Source organism: Lontra canadensis, unplaced genomic scaffold (assembly GCF_010015895.1).
Source record: "Lontra canadensis isolate GAN:19392208 unplaced genomic scaffold, GSC_riverotter_1.0 scaffold29, whole genome shotgun sequence".
NCBI lineage: Eukaryota > Metazoa > Chordata > Mammalia > Carnivora > Mustelidae > Lontra > Lontra canadensis.
In genome coordinates, this window is record NW_022631023.1 from 8,727,314 (window position 1) to 8,752,832 (window position 25,519).

Sequence of the window (25,519 nt, forward strand, 5' to 3'; positions counted from 1 at the left end):
CTGAGAAGGCAGAGGGTGAACTGTGGGGTAGACAACCAGCACGTGCATCTCAACCTCAGAAGTAAGTGGTGAGCCTGAACGTGACCCTGAGAGCTCTCGCTTCTCTCATCCCACAACATCTGCCATTATCGTACCTTCCAGCAGATTTACTTCCAACGCCCATCTCAGGCGCTGGGAGAATCAGTTTGAGTAACATCATCACCAAAAGCACGTGAATAAAATGTTAAGGCATAAACGTGTGGCTTTGAGAAAAACACTTCAACAATCTACAGACCGATCAGGTATTGAAATGGCATACTTTCCGGCCATATATAGGTAAGAAGTCGTTTAAGTTAGTAAATAAAGACTAAACCGATGTCTCAGGGGACAGCAATCCGACGGGCCTGCGGGGCTGAGATAATGACGAGGCAGGAGGGTCCCCCATCAAGATCAGCGCACACCACGTGGGGGTAGGGACTGCAACGTCCACCCGAATCACGATCCCCGCCCCTGCGGCAGAGGTGGGGGCTGGGCCCTGGCTCCTCCGCCACAGAATATTCTTCTCCCTTGAAGACATACCTGGAGGAAATGTGTGCCATGAAGATCTATGCACGCTCCTTTATGCTCTCCCCGCTTCTCGTGGAGGAGAACGGCAGCGAGCAGAGCAACTCTGGAAGCCATGTGTTAGAAATGGCAGAGTCCCAGGCTTGAGTCTCCAGAATAACCATGGGGAAGAGAGCTGCCCAATCTGGAACACCAGGCTGAACTCACAGAAGAGCGCGCAACTTCTACCTGACTGGAGGCCCTGCGTTTGTGGACGGCTCTGTTACGGCAGCTGACTTTGCTGTAATTAATACACTGCAAGTATCATCACTGTTTAACGCCATTCCAGAAAATGCTAGCAAAATACCAGGAAAAAAACCCCACACAAATTCAATATTGATTGATGATACCTATGCTTGTGTAGCCACAGAACTCAAAACCATCAGCTGAAAAAAAACTTAGAAATAAATTCACAAAGATGGCCAGTTTCCAGACTCTGTAAATTAACCGTTTTGTCCACATCAGTAAGTTCAAACAGAGTGGGAAATAAACCCATTGACAGCAGCAAAATACATACACAGAATGTACAGAGAGTTGAAGAGGGAGAGGGAGAAGCAGGATCCCCCCTGAGCAGGGAGCCCAATGTGGGGCTCGATCCCAGGACTCTGGGATCGTGACCTGAGCCAAAGGCTGATGCTTAACCCACTGAGCCACCCAAGCACCCCTCTAATCTGCAGTCATTTAAATGGGAAATGCAAAAGCCACAAGGAGCTACTACCATGCTTGCACTGAAATGGTTAAAATAGAGACTGCCCATGCCGAGTGTAGGCATGAATATGGGGTAACTAGAGTTCCCGTACCCTGCTGGAGGGGTATAAAATGACACAACCACTTTGGAAAGCGATTTGCCAGTTTTTTAAGAAGTATTTATCTATCTACTGGAAGCAACCCAAAATGTCCATTAATAGGAAAATGGACAAATAAATGGTAAACATTCATGGCTTCCTACTCAGCAGTAAAAAGGAATGAACCATCCATCTACACAACAGCATGGCTGACTCTCTGACTGGTGTCGCTGAGGGACAGATGCCAGACCAGGAGGTAAAGGGTAGATACCGTACGATTCTGCTTATATAAAATTTTAGAAAATGCAAACTAGCAGATCGGCGGCCGCCTGGAGATGGGGGCAGAGAGGGAGGGGAGGGAACTTCTGGGGGGGACAGATACATGCCCATTATCTTCGACGGGTGTTGGTTTCACAGGCATATACAAACGTCAAAACTCATCAAATTATACACTATAAGTATATGTAGTTTACTGCATGTCAGCAAAGCTGTTTAAAAAAAATGAAAAGACCATTTAAAAAGGACAAATGGGGTAGCTGGGTGATGGATATTGGGGAGGGTGTGTGCTGTGGCGAGTGCTATGAATTGTGTTAAGACTGATGATTCAGACCTGCACCCCTGAAGCAAATAACATATTATACGTTTAAATAAATAAATAAACAGAATTTTAAAAAGATAAATAAATCGGAATGCCTGTATTTGGCTCGCATACAAGCTTGAATACAGGCGTTCACATTCAATCAGCTGTCCTTTTTTGAAAAATAGCGAAGTTTAACTTAATTCCTTCTGTATTAGTTTGCTGGAGCTGTTGTAACAAAATGTCCCAGACTAGGTGGCTCAGACATCAGAATTTATTTCTTACAGCTCGGGAGGCTAGAAATCCAAGATCAAGATGCTAACTAACTCGGTTCTCTGCCTGGTTTGTGGATGGCCACCTTCTTGCTGTGTAAAAACATGGAGGAGAGACATCTCTCCCTCTTTCCCTCTTTTTTTTTTTTTTTTTAAGATTTTATTCATTTATTTGACAGACAGAGATCACAAGTAGGCAGAGAAGCAGGCAGAGAGAGAGAGAGGAGGAAGCAGGCTCCCCGCTAAGCAGAGAGCCCGACGTGGGGCTTGATCCCAGGACCCTGGGATCATGACCTAAGCGGAAGGCAGAGGCTTTGACCCACTGAGCCACCCAGGTGCCCCTCCCTCTTTTTTATAAAGCCATCAATCTATTGGGTTAGGGCCCCACCCTAATGAATGACCTCCTTCAATCTTAGTTACTTCCTGAAGATGTATCTCCAGATATAGGCACACTGAGGCTTTGACCTCTAACATACAAGTTTGGTGGGGCTGGGGGAGACATAATTCAGTCCATAGCACCTTCCTTAGCATGGCCTGATGTGAAATTTCTAATTTCATAACTTCTGGACAGAATATATAAAACGTAAGCAGACAACAAGCTCTTTCGTTATCCATAAACTCGATTCTGCTAGACGAGCTTTTTCTTCCCCAAGATGAGCTTTTGCCATTAGATTCCAAGTAGAACAACTCACCTGCCCAAATCTGGACTATTTCCACCCCGCCAGCAGATCTCAAAGTTCAGCAAAAATGTCCTCTGTTCACATGTAAAATATATACATTATCCTCACTATAAATTACTGAAAGCATACCAGTCTCCGGATTTCAGCAGAGAAATGTTCTTTCAAAGGACCATGTCAGCCTCACGCGGACATGTTTGAGTGGCTCAGAGTGAGGCAGCTCCCACAAGCCCGAATCAGCAACGCCCTTGCCGATTCTGAGCTTCCTCCGGAGAACGTGGGACAGGGCAAGAAGCAATAATGCCACCTGAGCCCTAACACATCACCTACCAAAAGGAGGAGTAGAGAACAGCAGCAAAGGACTTGACAGTCCCTGCCATAGTAGGATGGGGAGTTGCACCTGACATTCTATTAGCTACGTCTGCTAACTCCCAGTGCCAAGAATATCAGCACACTGCCAGAAGCAAATGGGCCTGGTGCTTACCACTGTCCTGCAAAGAACCAGTTCTACTTTGCTGACATGTGAAGAATCAGTAATTGCCACAGACAACCTTCCAATCTGGTCTCTTCCCAGAAGGCACTCAGGCCACATCTTTCCAGAATGACCCTAACATCACACTAACCTGACCGCTTCTACCCTCAGGGTCACTGCCACAGGTAGCAGCAAATGGCTGGAAAACGACTAAAACAACTGCCCCAAACTGAGGTACCACACTCTCACAGGCGGCCCCTCACAGTGAGGTGAAAGAAGGAACCAGGCGTCACATAGGCTCAGAGCCACAATTTGAAAACAATGAAGGCTGAGAGGGGCTCAGGTCCTGCCCCACGTCACCGGCTAGAGGGAGTCTGATCCAGGGGATCAGGAGCAGTGATTTAAACTACATCTCGGGGCACCTGGGTGGCTCAGTGGGTTAAAGCCTCTGCCATCGGCTCAGGTCATGATCTCAGGGTCCTGGGATCGAGCCCCACATCCGGCTCTCTGCTCGGCAGGGACCCTGCTTCCTCCTCTCTCTCTCTCTCTGCCTACTTGGGATCTCTGTCTATTAAATAAAATAAATAAAATCTTAAAAAAAAAAACAAAACTACATCTCAATGAATAAGTAAAAACCGCATCTCAATAGAAAGAGGAAGAGGTTGGGGAGGAGGACATAGAGAGGCACATGGGAAAGGCCAACTGGAAGGACAACACCCTCCCCCACAAAAAGATGCCCCACAACAAAGCCCCTACAAGAAAGCTGGTGCAGACCTTGTGAGGTGAAGTCAGATGGGACACGAATCATCGGTGTTACGGGCTGAATGTCTATGTCCTGCCGTACGTTGGAACTGGGAAGTGGGGTCGGGAGGTAACTGGTCATGAGGGTGAAGCCCTCAGGATTGGGATTAGTGCCCTTATAAAAGAGACCTCGCAGTGCTCCCTGGCCCCTTCTGCCACGTGAGGACATAATGGAAGGATGGCCGTCTGTGATCCAGGAAGCAGCCCACAAAGACCCTGAATCTGCCGGTGCCCTGATCTTGACCCCCAGGCTCCAGAACTGTGAGCGAGGAAGGCCTGCTGTTCTGCGTCTGGTCTGGGGTACTCTGTTACAGCAGTTCGCACAGACCCAGATAGTCAGAAAGTTCTTGGCACACATCGAATCACCACACAAGCCAGAATTGAAGTTCTTCATGATGCTGCAGGGCAGTAAGAACAAGATCAAAGAAGTAATGCTCTACCGTTCCATAAGGGGTGTGATGGAAAACCATCTGGGATTCCATCAGAAATGAGCTTTTTGAAAAAACTGGTACATGGAGAGACAATCTGCACTTCATTGTCAGACCCTGTTACAGGCTAAATCGTGTCCCCCAAATTCCTGTGTTGAAACCCTGACCCCTAGTACCTCACAATGTGACCGTATTTGGAGACCGGGCCTTTGGAAAGGCAATGAAGGTAAAATGTCACTGTCTAGGTGATAGGTGATGTCCAGTATGACCAAAGTCCTTTCCAGAGGAGATTAAGACACAACCATGCACAGTGGAGACCACGTGAGGACTAAGGGAGAAGGTGGCCACCTACAAGGCAAGGTGAGAGGCCTCAGAAGAATCTGCCGGGACCTTAATCTGGGACTTCCAACCTCCGCAACTGTGTGGAAGTTAATTTCTGTTAAGTCGCCCAGTGTGTGGGATTTTGCTGACAGCTTAGCCAAGTAATACAGACCTCAGATTAAAGAGGCTTTATCTGAATACTATCTAATAGAGGAAAGTAGCTGATTAGGGCTAGGGTAAACATGAGGATCCAGCTCAGACTCGTCAACTTTTCAGGTAGAAGGCTCCTGAAGCGGAAGCTGTAGACCAGTTCACCTGGTCTCCTATCTCCAGCCTGTTCTTCTGGAAATAACACAGCGCTAACTCTGAAATGCCACAAGAAGGCTCTGTGTTAACAAGGAGGTGGTGTCCTTAAGTGCTAAGACTTGAGAAGCTGAAACTAACAATACCCAGCACCTCCTATTTCTCTTGCTATTCATGTCACCTGCTTTCGTCACTTCATGAAACAGCAGGGTGCTAAAAAGCAGCAGCCAAAAAAGGTGATTCCTTTAAGACCATTATGAATTTTTTTAAAAAGGAGTTTCAGGGGCACCTGGGGGGGCTCAGTGGGTTAAGCTTCTGCCTTCTGCTCAGGTCATGATCTCGGGGTCCTGGGTTGGAGCCCCGCATAGGGCTCTCTGCTCAGCAGGGAGCCTGCTTCTCGCCGCCCCCGCGCCCCCCCCGCCTGCCTCTCTGGCTGCTTGTGATCTCTGTCAAATAATAATAAATAAAATCTTAAAAAAAAAATAAAAAGCAGTTTTAAAGATAAGGTTTTGGTTTTTTGTTTTTATTTTTTTATTTTTTTAAAGATTTTATTTATTTATTTGACAGACAAGATCACAGGTAGGCAGAGAGGCAGGCAGAGAGAGGAGGAAGCAGGCTCCCTGCTGAGCAGAGAGCCTGATGCAGGACTCGATCCCAGGACCCTGCGATCATGACCTGAGCCGAAGGCAAAGGCTTAACCCACTGAGCCACCCAGGCGCCCTTTTATTTTTTTTTTTAAGATTTTTTTTTTAAAGATTTTATTTATTTATTTGACAGACAGAGATCACAAGTAGGCAGAGAGGCAGGCAGAGAGAGAGGAGGAAGCAGGCTCCCTGCTGAGCAGAGAGCTGGATGTGGGGCTTGATCCCAGGACACTGGGATCATGACCTGAGCCGAAGGCAGCGGCTTAACCCACTGAGCCACCCAGGCGCCCCTTGTTTTTTGTTTTTAAAGATTTTATTTATTTATTTGAGAAAGAGCACGGGAGCATGGGCAGACGGGAGGAGAAGAGGGAGAAGCAGGCTCCCCGCTGAGCAGAGAGCCCCTGCGGGGGTCAATCTCAGGACGCTTTGATGACCTGAGCTGAAGGCAGATGCTTAACTGACTGAGCCACCCAGGCGCCCCAAAGATAAGGTTTTTAAATGCACAGCGCTTATTCATTTCTACCATCCTCTGTTTCCATAATCAAAGTTTTAACCCAGGCTTGGCAAGTGGTTGGGTTCATCAGGACTCAACATGTATTTGTTAATTAAAATTTATCTAAAAATAATGAGCAGAAGATGATGGCTTGAAGTCCCGGATAAGCAATTAAGCAAAAATTACCCCATTCAGGGGCGCCTGGGTGGCTCAGTGGGTTAAGCTTCTGCCTTCGGCTTGGGTCATGATCTCAGGGTCCTGGGATTGAGCCCCGCATTGGGCTCTCTGCTAGGCAGGGAGCCTACATTCCACCACCACCCCCCCGCCCTGCCTGCCTCTCTGCCTACTTGTGATCTCTGTCAAAATAAAAAATAAAATTTAAAAAAATCTTAAAAAACAAATTACTCTATTCATGTTGCTATACCTGAAACCCATAAAAAGTAAACTTTTCTCCAATACATAAAATTCTGAAGAAGATACCAAAAGTTTAAAAACTGATATAATTAGAACTCATAGATAGTCTGACAAACCAAGACCTCTTGGAGCTCAGTTTTCTCATTTGCCAAGAGTTGAGCTAGATGAGCCCTCCGTTCTGTCTACGGTTAATGTTTTATAGCCAACAACCACCTACCTTAATTAAAAAGCATCTTGACCTGACCTTATTATTAACCTACAGTATTGTTTCTATTTGCAGTGTAAAGATCTTTTACTGATTCATCACTAACTTACTCACTGGAATTTCTGTGTACATGTAGGAGTCTAAGAAATCTGACCATTGCCGAGGCCTTAACCTCCTTATTCACATCAACTCTCATCGGGTTCCCTGAACACAGAAGTTGTGAGTCTCCCAGGAGTGAAGTAACTGCTGACACTGACACGGGGCTTGCTCCACCCAGCACCTTCCCAAGTCCTCTGCTCCACTACCTCTGATCTGGCTGCACAAGCTGTCAGCGGCTGCCGCAGCAGGCCCGCCGCCCACGCATCAGCCAGAGGGATGCTTGCGGCAGGGAGGCCACCGGCGCCTTGCGCAATGGCTCCTCCTCCCGTGCGGAACGGGAGCCTGTGACCTGCCCTGGCTCCTTCTCCTCCCTCCTCTCCTATCACCGCTCCAGCCCAGCCACACCCGCCCCTACTGTGCCTTGGACTCAGGCCCGGGCCCCAGATGGGCTCCCCGCCAGCTCGCTCACGACATCCAGGCCTCTGCTCACATCTCAAATGTCACGTCATCAGAGCCATCTCTGTCTGAACTAAACCCCACCTTCTTCCTCCCTACCCTGTTTCCCCGGCCCACTTTATTCTTCCTCAGCATTCTGCACCTGATGTCACATATTTACTGTCTGTCTTCTGCCAACAAAGCCTCATGAACGTTGTGTTCAGTGTCACATCCCCAGCCCCTAGGTGTTCAATAGGTCTTGGTCTCACCAGTGGATCAGTCTGCCAGGCTGTGGTAACATGGCACCACATGCTGGACGGTGTAAACAACAGAAACGGGTTGTCTCTCAGTTCTGGAGGCCAGAAGTCCGAGGTCAAGGAGTCAGCTGGTTGGTTCCTCCTGAGGACTCAAGGGGGAATTCACTCCAGACTGCTCTTCTTACTTCCGGCAGTGTGCTGGCAATCTCTCGTGTTCCTAGCCTTATAAACACATCGGCCAGGTCTCTCCCTTCATCTCCACATGGTGTTGTCCCTCTATGCATGTCTGTGTCTGTGTCCAGATTGCCCCCTTTCGGAAGGACTCCAGTCAGAGTGCAGCACAGCCCACCCGGACGACTTCACTTTAACTCGACGAGCTCTGTAAAGACCCAATCTCTAAATAAGGTGACACTCTGAGACACCGGGGGTTAGGACATCAACATATTGGTGGGGGGCACCTGGGTGGCTTAGTGGGTTAAGCGTCTGTCTGCCTTCGGCTTGGGTCATGACCTCAGGGTCCTGGGATCGAGCCCTGGATCTGGCTCTCTGCTCAGCAGGAGTCTGCTTCCCCCCCTCTCTCTGCCTGCGGCTGTGCCTACTCATGATCTCTCTGTCAAATAAATAAATAAAATCTTTTAAAAAAAAAAACCAAACTTTTTTTTTTGAAAGACACAATTCAACCCATAACAACCACTTAGTAGCCATGAGACATCGGGCAAGTCATTAGTAAACCTTCATCGGTAAAATGAGTTTTAGTAATTCACTGCACCTGCTTCATTTGGACAATGAAGACAGTGCCCCTGACAACAGAAAGGTGTATCCCTGCCCCCATATGTGAGCCACGCAGACAGTGACATGAATAAAGCTCCAGAGCATGGGCTTGCAGCCAGGCTTTGAGCTCTCTCTGCCCTTGCTGGCTCTCATCTTGCAGAAGTTGCTCAGTCTGAGACCAATCTCCAGATACGTTATATTATAAAATAATGCACATCAAGTCCTTAGTACATGGTATGCTCTCTAGCAATGTCAGCTGTCATAGGCAGGGCTGAGGCAAAGATGGACAGTGTCACCTCATCCCACTGATGTCTTGCAAATTTTTTTATTCATCACTTAATCATACATAGAAACAGAAAACAGAAAGCTCCAGCACAGAAAACATAGTAGTACCATTACACAGAACTGGGTATTAACTGTAATAAAAAGTTGTCTTTTTAAACTTTTATACAATATCACTCATAACCAGCTGCCTACAGACATCAGATGGGGACATCGACCAGACACCTCAAACTAGCCTGTCCCAAAGTGAACCTCTGGTCTCCCTGCCCACCCCCCCATGGAGCAGGGTTCTCCCTGGGCTTCCTCCCCACTGCATCTATGGCTTCTGGGAGAAGACCTGTGAGCCCCACTTGCCTCCTCTTTTTCTCTTGTATCCCAAGTCCAATACATGAACAAATTGTTATATCTTCAAAGTATATTCAAAATCCAAGCCCTTCTCCACTGGCCCACCTATGTTACCGCAACAGCTCCTAAATGGTCTCCCTGTTTCTGCCTTGCCTGACCCCACCCATTCTCTACCTCCTACAGAGAAGCTGGAACCTGCTCTAGTGTACTAAGACAGGCCATGCTGCCGGCTCAGCTGCTCTCCAGGGTACCCCCAGCCCCTGACTCAGGGGCCACTGTCAGACTCCAGTTTTATAGGACCTATGAGATTGGATGCCCTCTCCACCCGTTATCTCTATGGCTTTGTGTCCTATACTCTCCCCATCCCTTGCTTGCTTTGTGACCTCACTGGCCTCAGACACACCAGATCCCTTCCACTCGGTCAAAGGCTACCTTCTCAGCAAGTCTCCCATAAAGACCCACTTTGTATGCATCCTCAACACTCACCATCCCCTTCCTTCACTGCTATCTACCATCCTATATATTTTATCTTCCAGCTTTCCCCTGGTCCCCATGTGGGCAGGGGGTTGTTGGTTCTGCTCTCTTCTGTGCCCTGATGCCTAGGACAGTACTAGCACATTGTAGGGACTCACACAGCTACTGAATGCACGAATAGCTAATGCTTTTAAAGCTCCTCCAAGAAGAGTTCATCTGTACTTGATAACCAGCATTTTTTAAAAAGATTTTATTTATTATTTGACAGAGACAGAGAGAGAGGGGGAACACAAGCAGGGCGAGTGGGAGAGGGAGAAGCAGGCTTCCCTCTGAGCAGGGAGTCCAATGCAGGGCTCGATCCCAGGACCCTGGGATCATGACCTGAGCTGAAGGCAGAAGCTTAATGACTGAGCCACCCAGGCGCCCGATAACCTGCATTTTAAAAGGTGGGTTAAAATGATTAAACATTTTAGGAAGTTTTTCAGGCATATCGAAAGTGGGCTTAACAGAATACCTCATGGCTTGAGAATTGCACTGACCAAGTTTATTATTTTAGCTAGCTCAAAATGTGTATGTTCCTAAATAAATCGAAGATGTCCAGTGTTCATGGACTTCGAAGACAATATTGTTCACATGGCAATACCCTCCCAAGTGATCCACAGCGTCACTGCAATCCCTATGAAAATCCCACCTGGCTTGTTGGGAGAAACTGACAAGCGGATCCTAAAATGCATACGGAATTTCAAGGCACCCAGAAGAGCCACAACAATCCAGCACAATAAAGTTGGAACAACAAAGTGATTTCCCCATTTCAAAACTTATTACGAAGCTACAATAATCAAAATGTGTGGGGCTGGCCTAAGGATAGATAGATAGGTCAATGGAAAAGAAACAGAAGTCCAGAAATAAAGCCATCTGCTTATGGCCAACTGATTTTCAACAAGGGTTCCAAGGCCGTTGGGAAGAGCAGGCTCTCCAACAGGTTGTGCTGGGACAACTGGATTTCCTGCAAAAGGTTACACTCAGAGCCTCACTTCACACCATGCATACATATTAGCTCAGAATAGTTCAAATGCCTGAATGTAGGAGCTAAGACTATAAAACTCTCTGAAGAAAATATAGGGGCAAATCTTCATGATCTTGCATTTGGCAATGGTTTCCTAGATAGGACACCAAAAGCACAAGCAACAGAAGAAAAAGTAGGTAGCTTGGGACTCCATTAAAATTAAAAACTTCTTTGGAGCCTGGGTGGCTCAGCCAGTTAAGCATCTTTTATCTCAGCTCAGGTCTTGATCTCAGGATCATGAGTTCAAGCCCCGTATTGGGCTCCATGCTGGGTGTGGAACCTACTTTAAGAAAAAAAAAGAAAAAGAAACAGAAATTTAAAACTTTTGCATAAAGGGCGCCATCAAAAAGGTAAAAAGACAACCTAAGAAAGGGAAACAAAAATCTGCAAACCATATATCCAATAAGGGCCTAGTAACCAGAATATGTAGAGAACTCTTACAAATCAACAACAAAAAGACAAACAGCCCAGTTTAAAAAATGGGCAAAGTATTTGAATAGAAATTCTCCAAAGAAGATACACAGAAGGCCCACAAGCCCATGAAAAGATAGCCAAATTATAAGTCACTAGGGAAATGTAAATCAGAACCACAATGAGACAGCATCACGACAGCTATCATCAAGATAAAAAAAAAAAAATTGTGAAGCGTTAGTGAGGCTATGAAGAAATGGAAATTCTCGTTCATTGCTGGTGGCATGAGAAGCAGCGGAGCCTCTGAGAAAGCAGGCTGGCGGTTCCTCAAGAAGCTAAACATAGAATTACCATGTGACTCTGTAATTCCACTTCTAGGTCTATACCCCCAAAGCAGTGTAGACAGGTGTACACAAACTTGTACACAAATGTTCACAGCAGCACTAGTCACAACCAGCCAGAAGGCAGAAACCCAGAGGTCCGTCAACAGATGACTGGATAAATAAAATGTGGCATATCCACATAATGGAGTATTATTCAGCTGTAAACACTGATGGAGCACTGATACACGCTACAACATGGAGGAACCAGGAAACACTCTAAGTGAAAGAAGCCAGACACAGAAGGATACTGTACACGTGCATGTATATGAAATGTCCAGACACAGAAAGTCGATCCGTGGTTGCCAGGGCCTGGGCAGAGGGAGATGGGAGGGTTTCCTTTTGGGTTGGTGAAAACGTTCTGGAACTAGGTGGTGGTGACGGTCGCACCACACTGTGAATGCAGTAAAAGCCACGTGACCGTACACTCGGAAATGGTTAAATGACAAGTTCTAGGTTTTGTGGGATTTTACCTCAACAATAAAAATAACGAACACACCCCCTCCCAAAGTAAACATGCTATTTTTAGATGCCAGGAGAGTCAAGTACTAAATGAAATACTGAAACACCCAGAAGAACTTGAATATGCCTGAATCCCATTTCAGCACTTCTCCCTTTCCCCTAAAAAAGAGATCCACCTTCATGCAAGATGCGACGGCTCTCTTCAGCTTGCAAATTCCTGAGCTCTACAGCCAAAGGACTCTCAAGCTCTTAGGTGCTGTTTCCCCACCTCCGTCTATCCCAGGCAGCCCAGCCGTGACACTCGCATGTGGTAAATACACTTGTGAGAGACCACGCAGCTTCCCGGCCACTACCCATCATAACTGCCAGCCTTCCTCATGCCCTCCCCGCATTCCCCGAGGAAATAAATGGAGAAATTTTTTCTCTTCATTAGAAGACCCCAGTGTGTGTGACCTCATGAGTGGAGATCTGAAGAGGAGGTATGTGCATCTCCCAAGTTCCACATGGCACTGGGGTTCCAAAGTCAGATATTCTAGGCAGGAGCCCCGGCCAGGCAGCAACGGAGCCTGGGAACAGTGTCTTCAAGCCCAAACCTCTTCTACCTACAGTAGAAGCACTGGGCATTACTAGGTCGTCCTCCTGGGCAGGATGGGAACATTCAGTGGTCCCATCTACAGAACACCAGGTCAAGCATGCACGGGACCAGTTTTGGTCTTCCTAGACCAGACTCTTTTCTCCTTATCCAAACATGCTCACAATTTCTGGACAGATTTCAATATTTAGGTCACCCCTTGGTCCTCCATGAGTTACCAATCAGCAGTCAAATGGCCAAAAAAGTAGACCAAAGAAGAAAAAGTCATGAAGGTCCTAAGTACGAAGAAGTACATGAAAGATAATTCATCTTTGGGGCACCTGGGTGGTTCAGCATCTCTTGGTTTCGGCTCAGGTCATGATCTCAGGGTCCTGGGATCGAGCCCTGCGTTGGGCTCCAAGCTCCATGGGGGAGTCTGCTTGGGATTCTCTCTCTCCCTCTGTCTCTGCACCTCCCTCCACTTTCTCTCTCTCAAATAAAATCTTAAAAAAATAAATAAATAAAAATATAATTCATCTTTGAATAACTAATTGGTCGATTTTAAAGTTTATCTTATTTAGACATAAATATAGTGGAAAAAACACCGTTCAGCTATTCCATCTACAGTATAATTCTATGCCCAGAAAAAAATAAAAAGCTGGAAAGAGGTAAATATACTGACCAGGTTAACAGCAGGCAACTGGAATTACAGAATTACAGGTAGATATTCTTATCAGCATTTTCTAATTGTTATAATCAGCATGTCATGTAATAATAAAAAGAATTCCTTGAGATGATAAAGACAGCTGTGTCCCCGCCTCCAGGCGATCTACATATTCTATATCCCACATACCTTGTTGAGCTTGCCCAGCGAAGATATGAGATCCGCCCATTCACTTGAGGACTCGAAATTTCTTAAAGCCTTTTCAATCACCGAAGCGTAATTTCTGTATCTGTAATCATTCAGGAGTTCCTGCTCTTCTGGATCCATCTTACATTCTCACAGCGGAGAAAGTATCTAAAAGCGAATCAAGAAAGAAATGAGGGAGCTACTCAAGGACACAGAGCCTTCCCAGCCCAGAGCTACAGAGGACACGTGTCCACAAACACTCCCGTGCACAAACACACTCAGCGATGCAACTCAAATATTTAGCAAGGCTCCTGGGCCCGGCACTGTGGTAGATAAAAGATAAACAGTTCCGGTCGTCTTGGATTCTTATGGAGACAAATGGACAGAGCAGAAAAGCAGCAAAAATGCCAGGATTCCTCTTAACTGACCAAATTAATTCTAGGAGTGAAAAGTACAAAGCCGCTCACTAAATATTGTTGCCTGCTGGTAATCCCGAATGCAGGTGGCCCTTCCTACGGTGGGGCATTTATAAAAGCTAAGGCAAAGCAGGTCAGTGATAGTAATCAGAGCAACCTCTTTAGTGATCCAATCCTTTGCAACTAGGCTATGTTAGAGGATTGGGAATATTCTAGAAGAAAATCTGATAGGGAAGAAAGAAGTTTAAAAAATAAGGATGTAAGAATGCAGTGTCTGACATCAGTGTTGCCAGAAATCCACCAGGTGCCTGTTCAGTAACTAAGCTCCAATCCCCCGCAAATCCCCCCAACCAGCCACTGGGCTGACAGTTTCATGCCTCCTCCATGTGTAGAGCCTGGACATGGGGTGGTGACGTCAAGGCCAAAGCAATCACCACTTCATTCTTCTTGCCCTTGTATATTCTTTGACGGATTCTTTTGTTTTCTTCCTCTGGCTAGATGCATTCATTATGTATGAACCACCGCAGCTATTATAAAGCCTAAGACCGATATGGTCTCATCCCGGCGCCAACAGCAACCATTTCCTCTTTTTATCTCCAATGTGACAAAAGGAAACAAAGAACAGCAAGGAATGCTGCACTCATTTGACTTCATGAAAATATCTGTCATTTACATGTGACAATGGACGCAATACGAGTGCATGCTTATGTCAAGTTTTGTTTTTATTCCTTCATTAACAACAACAAAAAAATCTGCAGGTCAACCTACTAGTTTATTCAAACAATAACCACTGTGAAATAGTCCACAAGATATGGAAATGTTCAACGGTTCCCTTGGTCTGGCACCAAGTTCCATACTTTGGCATTTTCTCAAAAGGGACGCACTTGGGCTCTGACTTGCCCTCCTTCTTTAGTCGTCATCTGATTAAGATCTACTCAAAGCGTGGCAGGCATCTACCCTGAAATTCCTTGTCCCTTTTCCATACTAAGGGAACCCGAATTTTGTTCAAGGTAGTGCTAACAGCTCCCCACCTCCCTTACAGCTGGGTGGTGACACACAGCTCTAGGCAACAAGAGGTCAGTAGAAGCTGGTGATGGGGCCTCCAGGAAAGCGGTTTGAAAGGAGGTAGACTCCTCTGACCTGGGCCTCTTGCCCATTACTCCTGCCCATCTTTCTGCCTGGAACAAAGGTTTGATGTTGGAGGTGAAGCCACGTGTGGCAAGCAAGAGGAAACAGCCAACCGTGGTGTGTGACTTTTGTGGATAAGTGGAAAGACAGAGCAGCTGAGGCCACAGATGACTTTAAGAAGGCACCATGTCAACCCTGAACTTGATGTTTTCTGCACAGAAGAGCTGATCTAAGTCACCGTGCAATCAAGTTTTCTGCTACTCACAACCAAACACAATCCTGATTGACATACGAGGCTAATATTTCACTAGTACACAGTCTGAAAAGACAATAAAATACAGAGCAACATGGTATCATTAAACACACTGAGAATGCTGTAGTTGGCTAACCAAGTTGCATGTCATCAGGCAAAATGGCAAACATCACAGATGAAAGAAACTGAACTGTAGGTACAATGAATCTTTCATTTATTGAATCTTTCATTTATTGGCCATGGTGAATTTCTAAGAATCCCATGGTATCTGCTACTTCACTTTCTGGTCATTCTGGGCCCATTCCGATCTGCCCGAGGCCACCACAAATTTCAAGTTTCCAGTGTCAATGGACCTTTTACCTAGGACTGTGTAATAGACCATTTCCTCCTTCCAAAATTGCCTCCTTTCAGCCCATACCCTCCCCAGCCCCTGCCAGCCCTGTGCTGGTTTCCACCTCTCCTCTATTCCTTCTCCTCTGCAGGCTAATCCTCCTCTATCCTGTTTCCAAATATTGCTATTACCTGGCACCAAGTTTTGTCCACTTTCTATCCTTGGTCATCTCCCCATTCCTACAACTCACAGATAACATCTTTCTGCTAATGACCCACGGATTTATAATGCCTGCCCAAATCTCCCCCTCTGAGGTCCAGATTCAAGCAAATACCTACTTGACTCATTTGCCCAGATGTGGCATAGGTGTCTCAAACTTAGTACATCCCAAACTTTCGTCAACAAAATAAGGTCTAGCCATACAAAGACCAAAGTACTGATGTATGCTACAGTAAGGGTGAACCTGGGTAATACATAACATAGTGGAAGAAGCCACACACGAGGCCACACACTGTATGATTCCATCCACATGACATGTCCAGAACAGGTGAATCTGTAGAGACGGCAAGTAGATTAGCAGTCGCCTAGGGAAGGGAGGAGTAACAAGGAAGAACTGCAAATGGGCACAGGAACCTTCCAGGGGTAATGGAAATGTGCTAAAGCTGAATTATGGCAATGGTTGCACAACTCTGTAAATATACTAAAAATCACTGAATTGTACATTGAAATCAATATATAGACTTATGGTCTATAAATTACACCTCAGGGGGCACCTGGGGGGCTCAGTCAGTTAAGCGTCTACCTTCAGCTAGAGTCATGATCTCAGGGTCCTGGGATGGAGCCCAATGTTAGACTCCCTGCTCAGCAGAGAGTCGGGTTCTCCCTCTCCCTCTGCCCCTCCCCCACTCTGACTCATGCTCCCTCTCTCTCCCTAATGAATAAAAATCTTTTTAAAAAATTACACCTCAGGGAGCCTGGGTGGCTCAGTGGGTTAAGCCGCTGCCTTCAGCTCAGGTCATGATCTCAGGGTCCTGGGATCGAGTCCCGCGTCGGGCTCCCTGCTCAGCAGGGGGCCTGCTTCCCTCTCTCTCTCTCTCTGACTGCCTCCTCTGCCTACTTGTAATCTCTCTCTCTGTCAAATAAATAAATAAAATCTTTAAAAAAAAAAAATTACACCTCAGTAAAGTTGTTTTTTAAAAAACCCTATAGTCTTGATTCTACCTGCTCAGTGCTCCTTCTCCAGTCTTCCTTTCCTCAGAAAGTAGCCCCACCATTCTTGGGACATTTGACATCACCCCGGACTCTTTCTTCTCTTCCCCTGCCTCACTCAACCCAAGTCCTGCTTTTCTTCTTCTAAAACACCTGTGGACTCAATTGCTCTCCATCTCCGCCACACTACTGTGCAAGCTTCCCCTACAAGATTGCGGACACTTCTGTTGATTCTCCTTCACTCTCGCCCCTCTCCAGTGCATTTTCACAGAGCAGTCCAAGAAGACTCTTAAAACATAAATCACAGTACATCCCCACCATGTTTGAACTCTTCCCATTATGTTTACAATAATCCAAACTTCCCCACCCCATGGCCTACAAGGCTCCAGCTACTTTTCCCTTCGAGGCACTCCCCTGGTCCTAAAACTGATTCAGCCTATCACAGAGCCTCTGCACATGCTGCGGCTCTCTGGAAAAATATACTGTACTATGTATTTGATTGTACACAATAAGATTACCCACTGGTTCCTGGGAAGGCCTCTTTTTCTGAAATAATAGCCTTTATACTTTTTTAGAAAAGCTTTATTTATTTTTAGAGAGAGACAGAGAAAGCGTGTGTGCAAGCAGGAGGAGGGGCAGAGGGAGAAGGAGAGAATTCTCCAGCAGACTCTGCACTGAGCGCGGAGCCCGACTCAGGGTTCCATCCCACGACCCTGAGATCATGACCTGAGCCAAAATCAAGAGATGGTCGCTTAACCAACTGAGCCACCCAGGCACTCTTAGCCTTCCCACCTTTTAAAAATATTAAAGAATGGCAACGAAAGATGTCAATTTATTTTCCCTGTAAGATGTTACTACATCCAAATAGTCCATAATTTACAACATCTCTGAACCACTGCAAAACTCCATGCACAGTCTTCGTCATATCTAAGCACTGGGCAAAGAAACATGGGGAAAAACAAACAAACACACACAGGGTTTCACTTTCATTGTTCATAACATAATACGAGAGGAAATACCTAAACACATAATTTCAATTTCAGGTGACACACACATTGACAGAAAGTGTCCTGAGTTCACACTGGCAAAAGGAAAAAAGACAGAGGAAGCCCAACTACCAGCAGAGGAGTGCTCAGACTCAAAGTCTGGGCGGCTAGTTAGTAGGAAGAGAGCCTTGGGGCACCTGGGTGGCTCAGCTGGTGGGGCGTCTGCCTTTGCCCCAGGTCATGATCCCAGGGTCTGGGCTTGAGCCCCATAAGGGACTCCCAGCTCAGCGGATCTCCCTCTACCTCTGCAGCTCTCTTGCTTGCATGTGCTCTCTTTCTCTCTCTCTCAAATAAATAAATAAATCTTAAAAAACAGAAAACAAGAGAGAGAGAGCCTTCATCTGCGATAGTTTGTAATTAGGAGCTGGGGTGGCAAAAAGGCACCACTGCATGGCAAGGAAGGAGTTGGCCAGGTCAGAGCAGGTAACTGGAGCAGTTCAATGTTATGGTTGGCTACACGAAGAAAGTACTATTTGTTTAACTAAAAGCACAGATGAGAAGTTTATAAGTCATAACTCAAGCAAGCTCCTTTATTTCAAAATATGGGGCATTCAATACTATACTACTAGGCAAGTCTTCCCGGTGGGCTTGGTAAATCCAACATTATGCATGCATTTATCTTATGTAACACACAAGAATCTTAGGACATGGGTATTACCTTGAGGCTGCTCAAGAGGGGTATATTGGGAATCAGCCCCCCCTTCCCAAAATTGCCCAGGGCCCTCCAAAACCAACTAGCAGAGTTAGGAATCTAGCTCAGGTTAGCACAATGGCACAAAGCCTTTATTTACTATATTATGCTACAGGTAAAATGAACAGTTCAGCCACTAAACAGCTCTTCCGAAAACGCTCTTGCAACCTATCCTGAATACCCTTCCTGTGAGAGACTCAGCTCAGCAGCACCGATAGAGTTCCACTGCCTACTAACAATTCCATACTCAAAGGAGTAATCATATCTGCTCCAGTATATTTGAGCAGATATACCCGCCTTAAAATGGAAAATGCCAGCAAGAAATCTTCCATCTCATCCGTTCTCAGTTTCTTAGAAAAACAAGTTTGGGAGAAAAATCAACTGCCAGATCAGAAGGAAGTCGATTGTAAAGATGTTTATATGAAGGAACACGTGAATTAGATGAAAACAGAGTGAAAAATCACAGACAGCCGCCCTCTCACGAGCAAGAACATTAGATAATGACATAGCCAAAAGCACGGAAACTCTTCTGCCATTGGTTTAATCAACTCTGGGGCACATTATTTTGAATTTGGTCTTTCAGAGTGGTAATTACATTGCAGTGGAAACAGTTTAAGACACTAACGAGAGCAGGCTCTGGGGGGGAGGGGAAGGCCTCCATCGCCTTACCAAAAAACCCTGCAGAGATCTCTCCAAATACCGAGCGACTGTCCCAGGTTAGGGAAACACCTGCGGGTAACAGTCTCCATCCGCAGCCGCCCTACGAGTTGCTAAAGGTCCATCCACCCGGCAGCCGGCGATCCTGCAGACTCCCGGTCCGGGCGGGGAGAGCGCGCGCACTGCGGCTCCTGTCCCTTCTCCCGGGGACAGGCTGGGAGACTCTAGGGTCTTCCCTTAACAGGAAAGCCCTCGGTTTACAAAGGTTTCGGTCCCGAGCCCCCCGCCGGGACCAGGACAGCGCAAGCAAACAAAGGCGCGGCTTGCCGTCGTCTGCCCGCGGAGGTGAGGGGAGGGCGGGCGGTGACCCACCTGACCTCCACCTGCCTGACTGGAGGCCGCGCGGGGCTGGCGAGGACTTGGCCGCACTTCCTTTGCCGCTCGGGTCCGAGGGGACCCCGCCCTGCCCCCGAGCTGCTCCTCGGGGGTCCCGGGCCGGAGCCCACGCCCACGCGCGGCCTCGCCGGGGCCGTCCCCGCACTGCAGCAGTGCACGCCGCGGGCCCGGACCGCGGTCGGGGAGCCCCCCTCGCCCCGGGACCGCCCCCACAGCTCCGCTCGAACCCTGCGCACCCTGGGGAGGACGCCCGCGCCGCCTCGTCGCTCCCGGGCCCGCGGGAGGAGACGCCCCGGCTGCCCTGGCTTCGCCCAGCGGCCGAGGGCGCGGGTCCGGCTTACCCGCGACAGCAGCGTCCCTTGTCGGCGGGCGCGCCCACGTGCGGCGCGGAGGAACCGGCCGGGCCGTGGCAGGTAGAGCGAGCGGCCGCAGCGGCTCAGCCGGGAACCCGCACTGGGTAGGAAGCGCCGCGCCGGAGCCCGAGCGGCCGCGGCCCCAGGCTGAGGGGCGGGATCGTGAGGAGGGCCCTCGGCGTGGGGGGCGGGGCGGGGCCGGACGGGGCGGGGTCAGGGCGGGCCCACGGCGCGCGGGGCGGGGAAGGGGGCGGTCCATCAGCGCGCGGAGGCGGGATCAAGGGAGAACCCTCGGCGCGGGGGCAGGACCAGGAGGCGGGCCTTGGACCCAGGGGGAGGGACCAGGAGGCGGTACTTCAGAGAGCGGGGGGCGGGCCCTGGACGACGGCTTTGGGGCTCGCGGCTCTAATCCCGAGTCCCCCACAGCTTCCGGGCGGTGGGCGTCGCTCTCAGCTGCTGGAGCAAACTACCGCCCTCGAAGCGGGGCTGCTCCCGGGAAGGCCTGCATAGGTGGGCGGGCTGGCTCCGTCTCTCACCTGGGGCTCCCCCGACACACCCAAACGGAAGGGGACAGCGGTCCGTTTATCACCGTGTTCCAAGAGGGGCTTTGGAGTTACAGACGAGAACCGTGGGGCCCAAGAAAAGTGGGGCCGATGGCATCCGACTTACCCCATTCTTTTCACTGGGACCACACCCAAACCCTCGGGGAGGAGGTGAAATGAATCCTTCTATACACGCTGGCGCCCTAGGAGGTCCCGGGGACCTGATTAAGTCGCCCCCGCCCCCAGAGGCTGCACCTTCTGGCCCTTGGCATCAGAGGCAAGGGAATTAATTCGTGGAATGAGTTTCATTATGTGGGTTCTGGCTCAGAAAGGAGACTTCAGTCAACTCTAAAGAGCATTGATATTTCCAGATAAACCCTAACCCCATCCTGCCGTCGTCAGGAGCCTCCGGACCTAGCCAGTTCAGACCCACCCAACCTGGCCTGACAGCTGCAGGGCCAGAGGCATCTTGAAGGACTGGAGTCAGGCAGAGTTCACCTGTGCATCCTGATTGCACCAGCTGGGGCTCCCAGCCAATCAAAGCAGCGGCACCTGTTGGTGGAGGTAGTAATTTCTGCACAGGCCTCTGACCATTTAACCCTTGACAGCCCCTTAAGGAATTTTCAGATCTAGTCTGGATCTCCTAAAAGCTAGGCCACCGTGAAAAACTTAGGAGGTGGGAATGGGAGGTCCACAGACACTTCGAAGCTGTACACAACATTTTGTGTATATGTTTCTGGAAAAGGGTTTAAAGTTTGTATCAGATTCCCAAGGGGATCTATCACTGCCCACAAATCACCAAGAATATTTTCATGGTTTGGGATGCTGGGCCAGTCCCTGGCCTGCCCAGGCTTCTGATTCTGATTCTGATTCCATCTGCATTTGACATATGCCAAGTGCACCAGATGTGAATCTTCTGATGGTCAATTATAGCAGTGGTCTTAAAGTAGAAGTACAGGAAAGCTAAAGGATGGAGCATTTACTAGGAAAAAATTAATTTCATGAAGCTGATTTCCTGATGAAGATATGAGAAAATCTATTTAAAAAAAAACAGCTGCCAAAGAGGTGAGGTGGGTTTTTTTGTTTTAAGTTCCTCAAACCCTAGCCACACTCCACACTGCATCTAATAATGAAAGAACTGCTTATACTCCCCACTGAAAGAGAGGAGCAGTCTATTCATGTCAAAACCACTATGTATAACTTTGTCCTGATACATTAAATAAAATAAAATGCATGCCTTGTATTTGTCACCTATCGCTAAAGACCTCCAGGTGTGTGGAAAGCTCATTTAAATTAATTTTGACAGATTCAAGTATCATAAACCCTTAAAAAAAAAAGCTACTACATGTGTAATCAGGATTGACAGTAAATGTACAGCATTAAGATTCGAAAGTTCATTCCCACATGAAATCTGTTTCCGTGGGTCAAGTTGTCACTCTTAAAAGTCTCCTAGGCTGTGCTTATCTGTTCAAGACATATAAACAGAGCCTGTTCCTCACATAATAACACACTAATCAGAGCATCTCAGATTTAATTTGAACCAGAACTTTAATCCTTACTCCTTCTGATAATAAAGAAGGGGTTATAAATCAGACGTGACATTCTCTGGCTCAGGCTGGCCCACCTGTTAGAGAGATTGGGTAAACACATTTTGAGTTTCCATATGCAAATCCTGGTGATCCTCTAACTCTGTCTTTTCTATAAACTAGACTCTCTACCACCCCATCTGGACAGAGTCCTGTGTGGTTCTGTATTTGATGCTGTGCCCACTTTGTGGTTGACTTGCAGTAACAAGGAAACCTTTGTCAGGATCGTCATTATCACCGGTTTCATCTCCACACTACATCGCTGTTCAGGATCTTGGTCTGTCACACTCTGCTGAAGTTCAGTAGGTGAGGGAGAAGCCCAAAGGCCAGGGCTAAAGCTGATACTATGTGTGGGTTTAACACGCCTGTATCAACCTAGAAAAATGTATCACAGAGAAGTTGGTTTGGACAGAATCACTGGCTCCATTTGGTGTCTCAAGAACACACAGAATGGGATAATCCACTTAAAATACGCCGCATTGAGGGGCACCTGGGTGGCTCAGTGAGTTAAAGCCTCTGTCTTTGGCTCAGGTCATGATCCCAGGATCCTGGTATCTAGCCCCGCATCGGGCTCTCTGCTCAGCAGGGAGCCTGCTTCCTTTTTTCTCTCTCTCTCTCTCTGCCTGCCACTCTCTCTCTGCTTTCTTTTGATCTCTGCCTGTCAAATAAATAAAATCTTTTTAAAAAAATGGAAAAAAAATACGCCACATTGAAAAACCATATTTCATTTATCTATTTTATAGAAAAGTTCACACAGAGGCTAAGCGGGGAATCTAATAACTATTTGGCTTACAAAACACTTGGATTTGGGGCACCTGGGTGGCTCAGTGGGTTAAGCCTCTGCCTTCGGCTCAGGTCATGATCTCAGGGTCCTGGGATCGAGCCTCGAATTGGGCTCTCTGCTCAGCAGGGAGCTTGCTACCCCCCCCCCCCTGCCTGCCTCTCTGCCTACTTGTGATCTCTCTCTCTGTGTCAAATAAAAAAACAAAAAACAAAAAAACTTGGATTTGATGTATCATCTCCCCTAATTTTTACACCCAGGGAGTTGCCCTGATCTCTAGACTCGTAATATTGAAGCACTAGTAATATTACTAGAAGTAATATGCCAAGCACTAGGCACCAAGAAAAACCAAGGAACTGCTGTTAGATAATCCTGGATATGATCCTGGCTCTAGTCTCTTAACTGTGTGATCTTGGACAAGTTAATCAACTCTCCAAGCCTTTTTTCCTTATTTGAAAAATGATATGAATGCCTATCTCAAAGGACACTGTAAGAAATACCTAAAACAACACAGAGAAAGTATTAAGCATAACATGTGGCCTAGTATGCCATGGTTCTCAACTCTTTTAATTCTTTTTCTTTTTTTTTCCTTTTCATTCTAAACGTAGTTCTTTTCTCACTACAGCACACCATGAACCATTTTCATGCACGTGTATTAGATTCTTTTCAGTTGCAAGCAACATAATTCAAAGTAGCTTAAGGAATAGGAATATTTCTTTTAAGGATTCAGGGAGCATTTCTCTCAGAAACAGTCTGAGGTTAGGGGTGCCACTGCGTGGAGGTGGGACAGTTCCTCTTGGGGCCGCTCTGTAAGTGCGTCTCTTGAAAATTGGTTTCCTCTTTCTCCAGCCACATACTTGGTTCCCTCTGCACCTTAGACAATGTGGGGTGGGGCAGGGCCACTCAGAGTAACAGCTCTGAGTGTTCCCTGATCCAGTCCAGCTGGTCCTTCTCTTTAGAAGACAGGCCTACAGCTGGAACCGTCAACAGAGTCTAGCAGGGCAAAGTCACCTTGTGGCTGTTGTAGCTCCAAACATGGGAGGAAGCAGTGGGAGGAGGGTGCTGGGCAGTCGGCCCGTAAGGGTCGATCTTTCCATAAACATGAGACCTGCTGTTCTGATCAGCAGCTTACAATTAAGGGTCTTCTAAGTGGGTACACACTGATCCAAAAATGTCAAGGTGATGCTTGGCTAGAGACCAAAAAGGGAGAAGAAATAAAAGGAACTGGCCTGTTCTCCTGTGACTCCGTTAGGCAGAACCTGAAAGTACTCCGTGGTCCTGGTGCTACTGCTCATCATTGGCAGGGTTCTGGAAGCTGCCTATAGAGGGAGACCAGAGTATGACAGACATCGAGGAAACATATCAAAAACCATTAAAATGTTTTTAAGAGCCAGACAAGAAGTCATTAAAATATCTTGGGAGCTATGGTCCTAGACAAATATAAGAGCAAGCTGGATTTAACCAGGCAAGATAGAGAAGGCTAAAGGCAGTGAGATGCATTTTGGGTGGGATTCAGATGTCCCTCCACCCAAAGTGGATGAAGCAGTGAGGTGTGGGTTGTCAGAGCTAAATGACACTTTGCCCTACTGCCATTGGTAGGTTGGAGAGTCCAGAAGCACTTTGCATGCTGTGATAGACCAGAAATAACAGGGTTAACTGCAAAGTCCTGGTTCCCCCAAATAAACCTTGAGCATTTCCATACTGTGCAGCTTCTCAGAAGGAAGATAGTCTTATCCTTTATTTCTGCAATGCTGTCGTCAGGTGATATGACATGATCTTTGTGGTTCTAATCAAGTGACAACATTGCTTTATCTCACAGTGAACTCTCCATCATAAACTTGGTAAATTTGTGGTTTCTTTCCTTTGTAGTTTGTCCGTCGTGCACCTGTTGTGTTTCTGTTGTTTGGCTAGCCATTCCTTTTGAGGTCTTCACTCCCTAGCTAACGTTCTTCACAACTATACTTTTCTTTCATAAGATTCTTTAATTTCCAAGTCCTTTTCCTACAGTGTATAACCAGAAGCCAGGAGGCAGATTACAAAACCAATCCCATTTGAAAGCAGTGGATGTGGAGTCGCTTATCGTCAGAGACTACAAAAGGGGCTCAGGGAGGCATCTGAAGAGTCACCCTGGGCTGTAGCCCAGAGAGAAGCAGGAATAGGTCAGGGAGAAGGTATCTGTATGTGTCAGAGCAAAGAGATGGTCTGGACAAAGTTGCCCAGGCAGGAACAATTTGAAAGAAGGTGCAGAGCAACTTTGCAAACCTTCTGGCAACACAGAATGCAAAACTCAAGTGAAAACCCCAGTCCGGGAGAAATCATACCCCAATGGAAAAAAGGGACATTCTCCCTGAGTCTTTCAAGCCATACCACTGCATAAGAACCAATGAAAATATGCCCAAATATAATGAAACAGAATGTGATACAAAGTAGGATTGCAGAACTATGGACACGGGATAAATCACATCCTTAGGGAGTTAACACAGAATCATCGAGGGATGGCTGGAACATGGCTGTAACCTGCTCCACAGCTCGAGAGCTCTTGCTAGACCAGTGGTTCTCAAACTGCTGTCCCAGCACCAGCACCACCTGGGAGCTTGTCAGAAATGCACATGCTGGGCCCCAACCCTGGGCAATCCCGATGATGCCCTCTGACACTGCAGAACCACTGCAGAACCTAGACCGGGTTCTTCGCCCTTTCAGGCCAGAGTTCGGACATAGCAAAATTGCTCAGCCTGATTCTAGAACAAGACACT

General features: G+C 47.3%; 1 protein-coding gene across 5 annotated transcripts in view; it reads right to left on the reverse strand.

The window, feature by feature from the left end:
• The window catches only part of DOP1B (DOP1 leucine zipper like protein B), a 106,299-nt gene extending 86,291 nt beyond the window's left edge, over positions 1 to 20,008 (reverse strand). For 4 of the 5 annotated variants that reach the window (XR_004383616.1, XM_032865360.1, XM_032865358.1 and 1 more), the window contains exons 1-2: positions 19,846 to 20,008; positions 13,381 to 13,545 (exon numbers count right to left, since the gene is read on the reverse strand). Coding sequence is in view for 4 of the 5 variants with exons in the window: in XM_032865360.1 (XP_032721251.1) it covers positions 13,381 to 13,518 (138 nt within the window). In the remaining variant the exon portion in view is untranslated. Of the gene's footprint in view, positions 1 to 13,380; positions 13,546 to 19,740; positions 19,763 to 19,845 lie in introns of those variants that run through there. The other variant, XM_032865359.1, reaches the window with a different exon arrangement.
• Between the last annotated feature and the right edge of the window lie 5,511 nt (positions 20,009 to 25,519).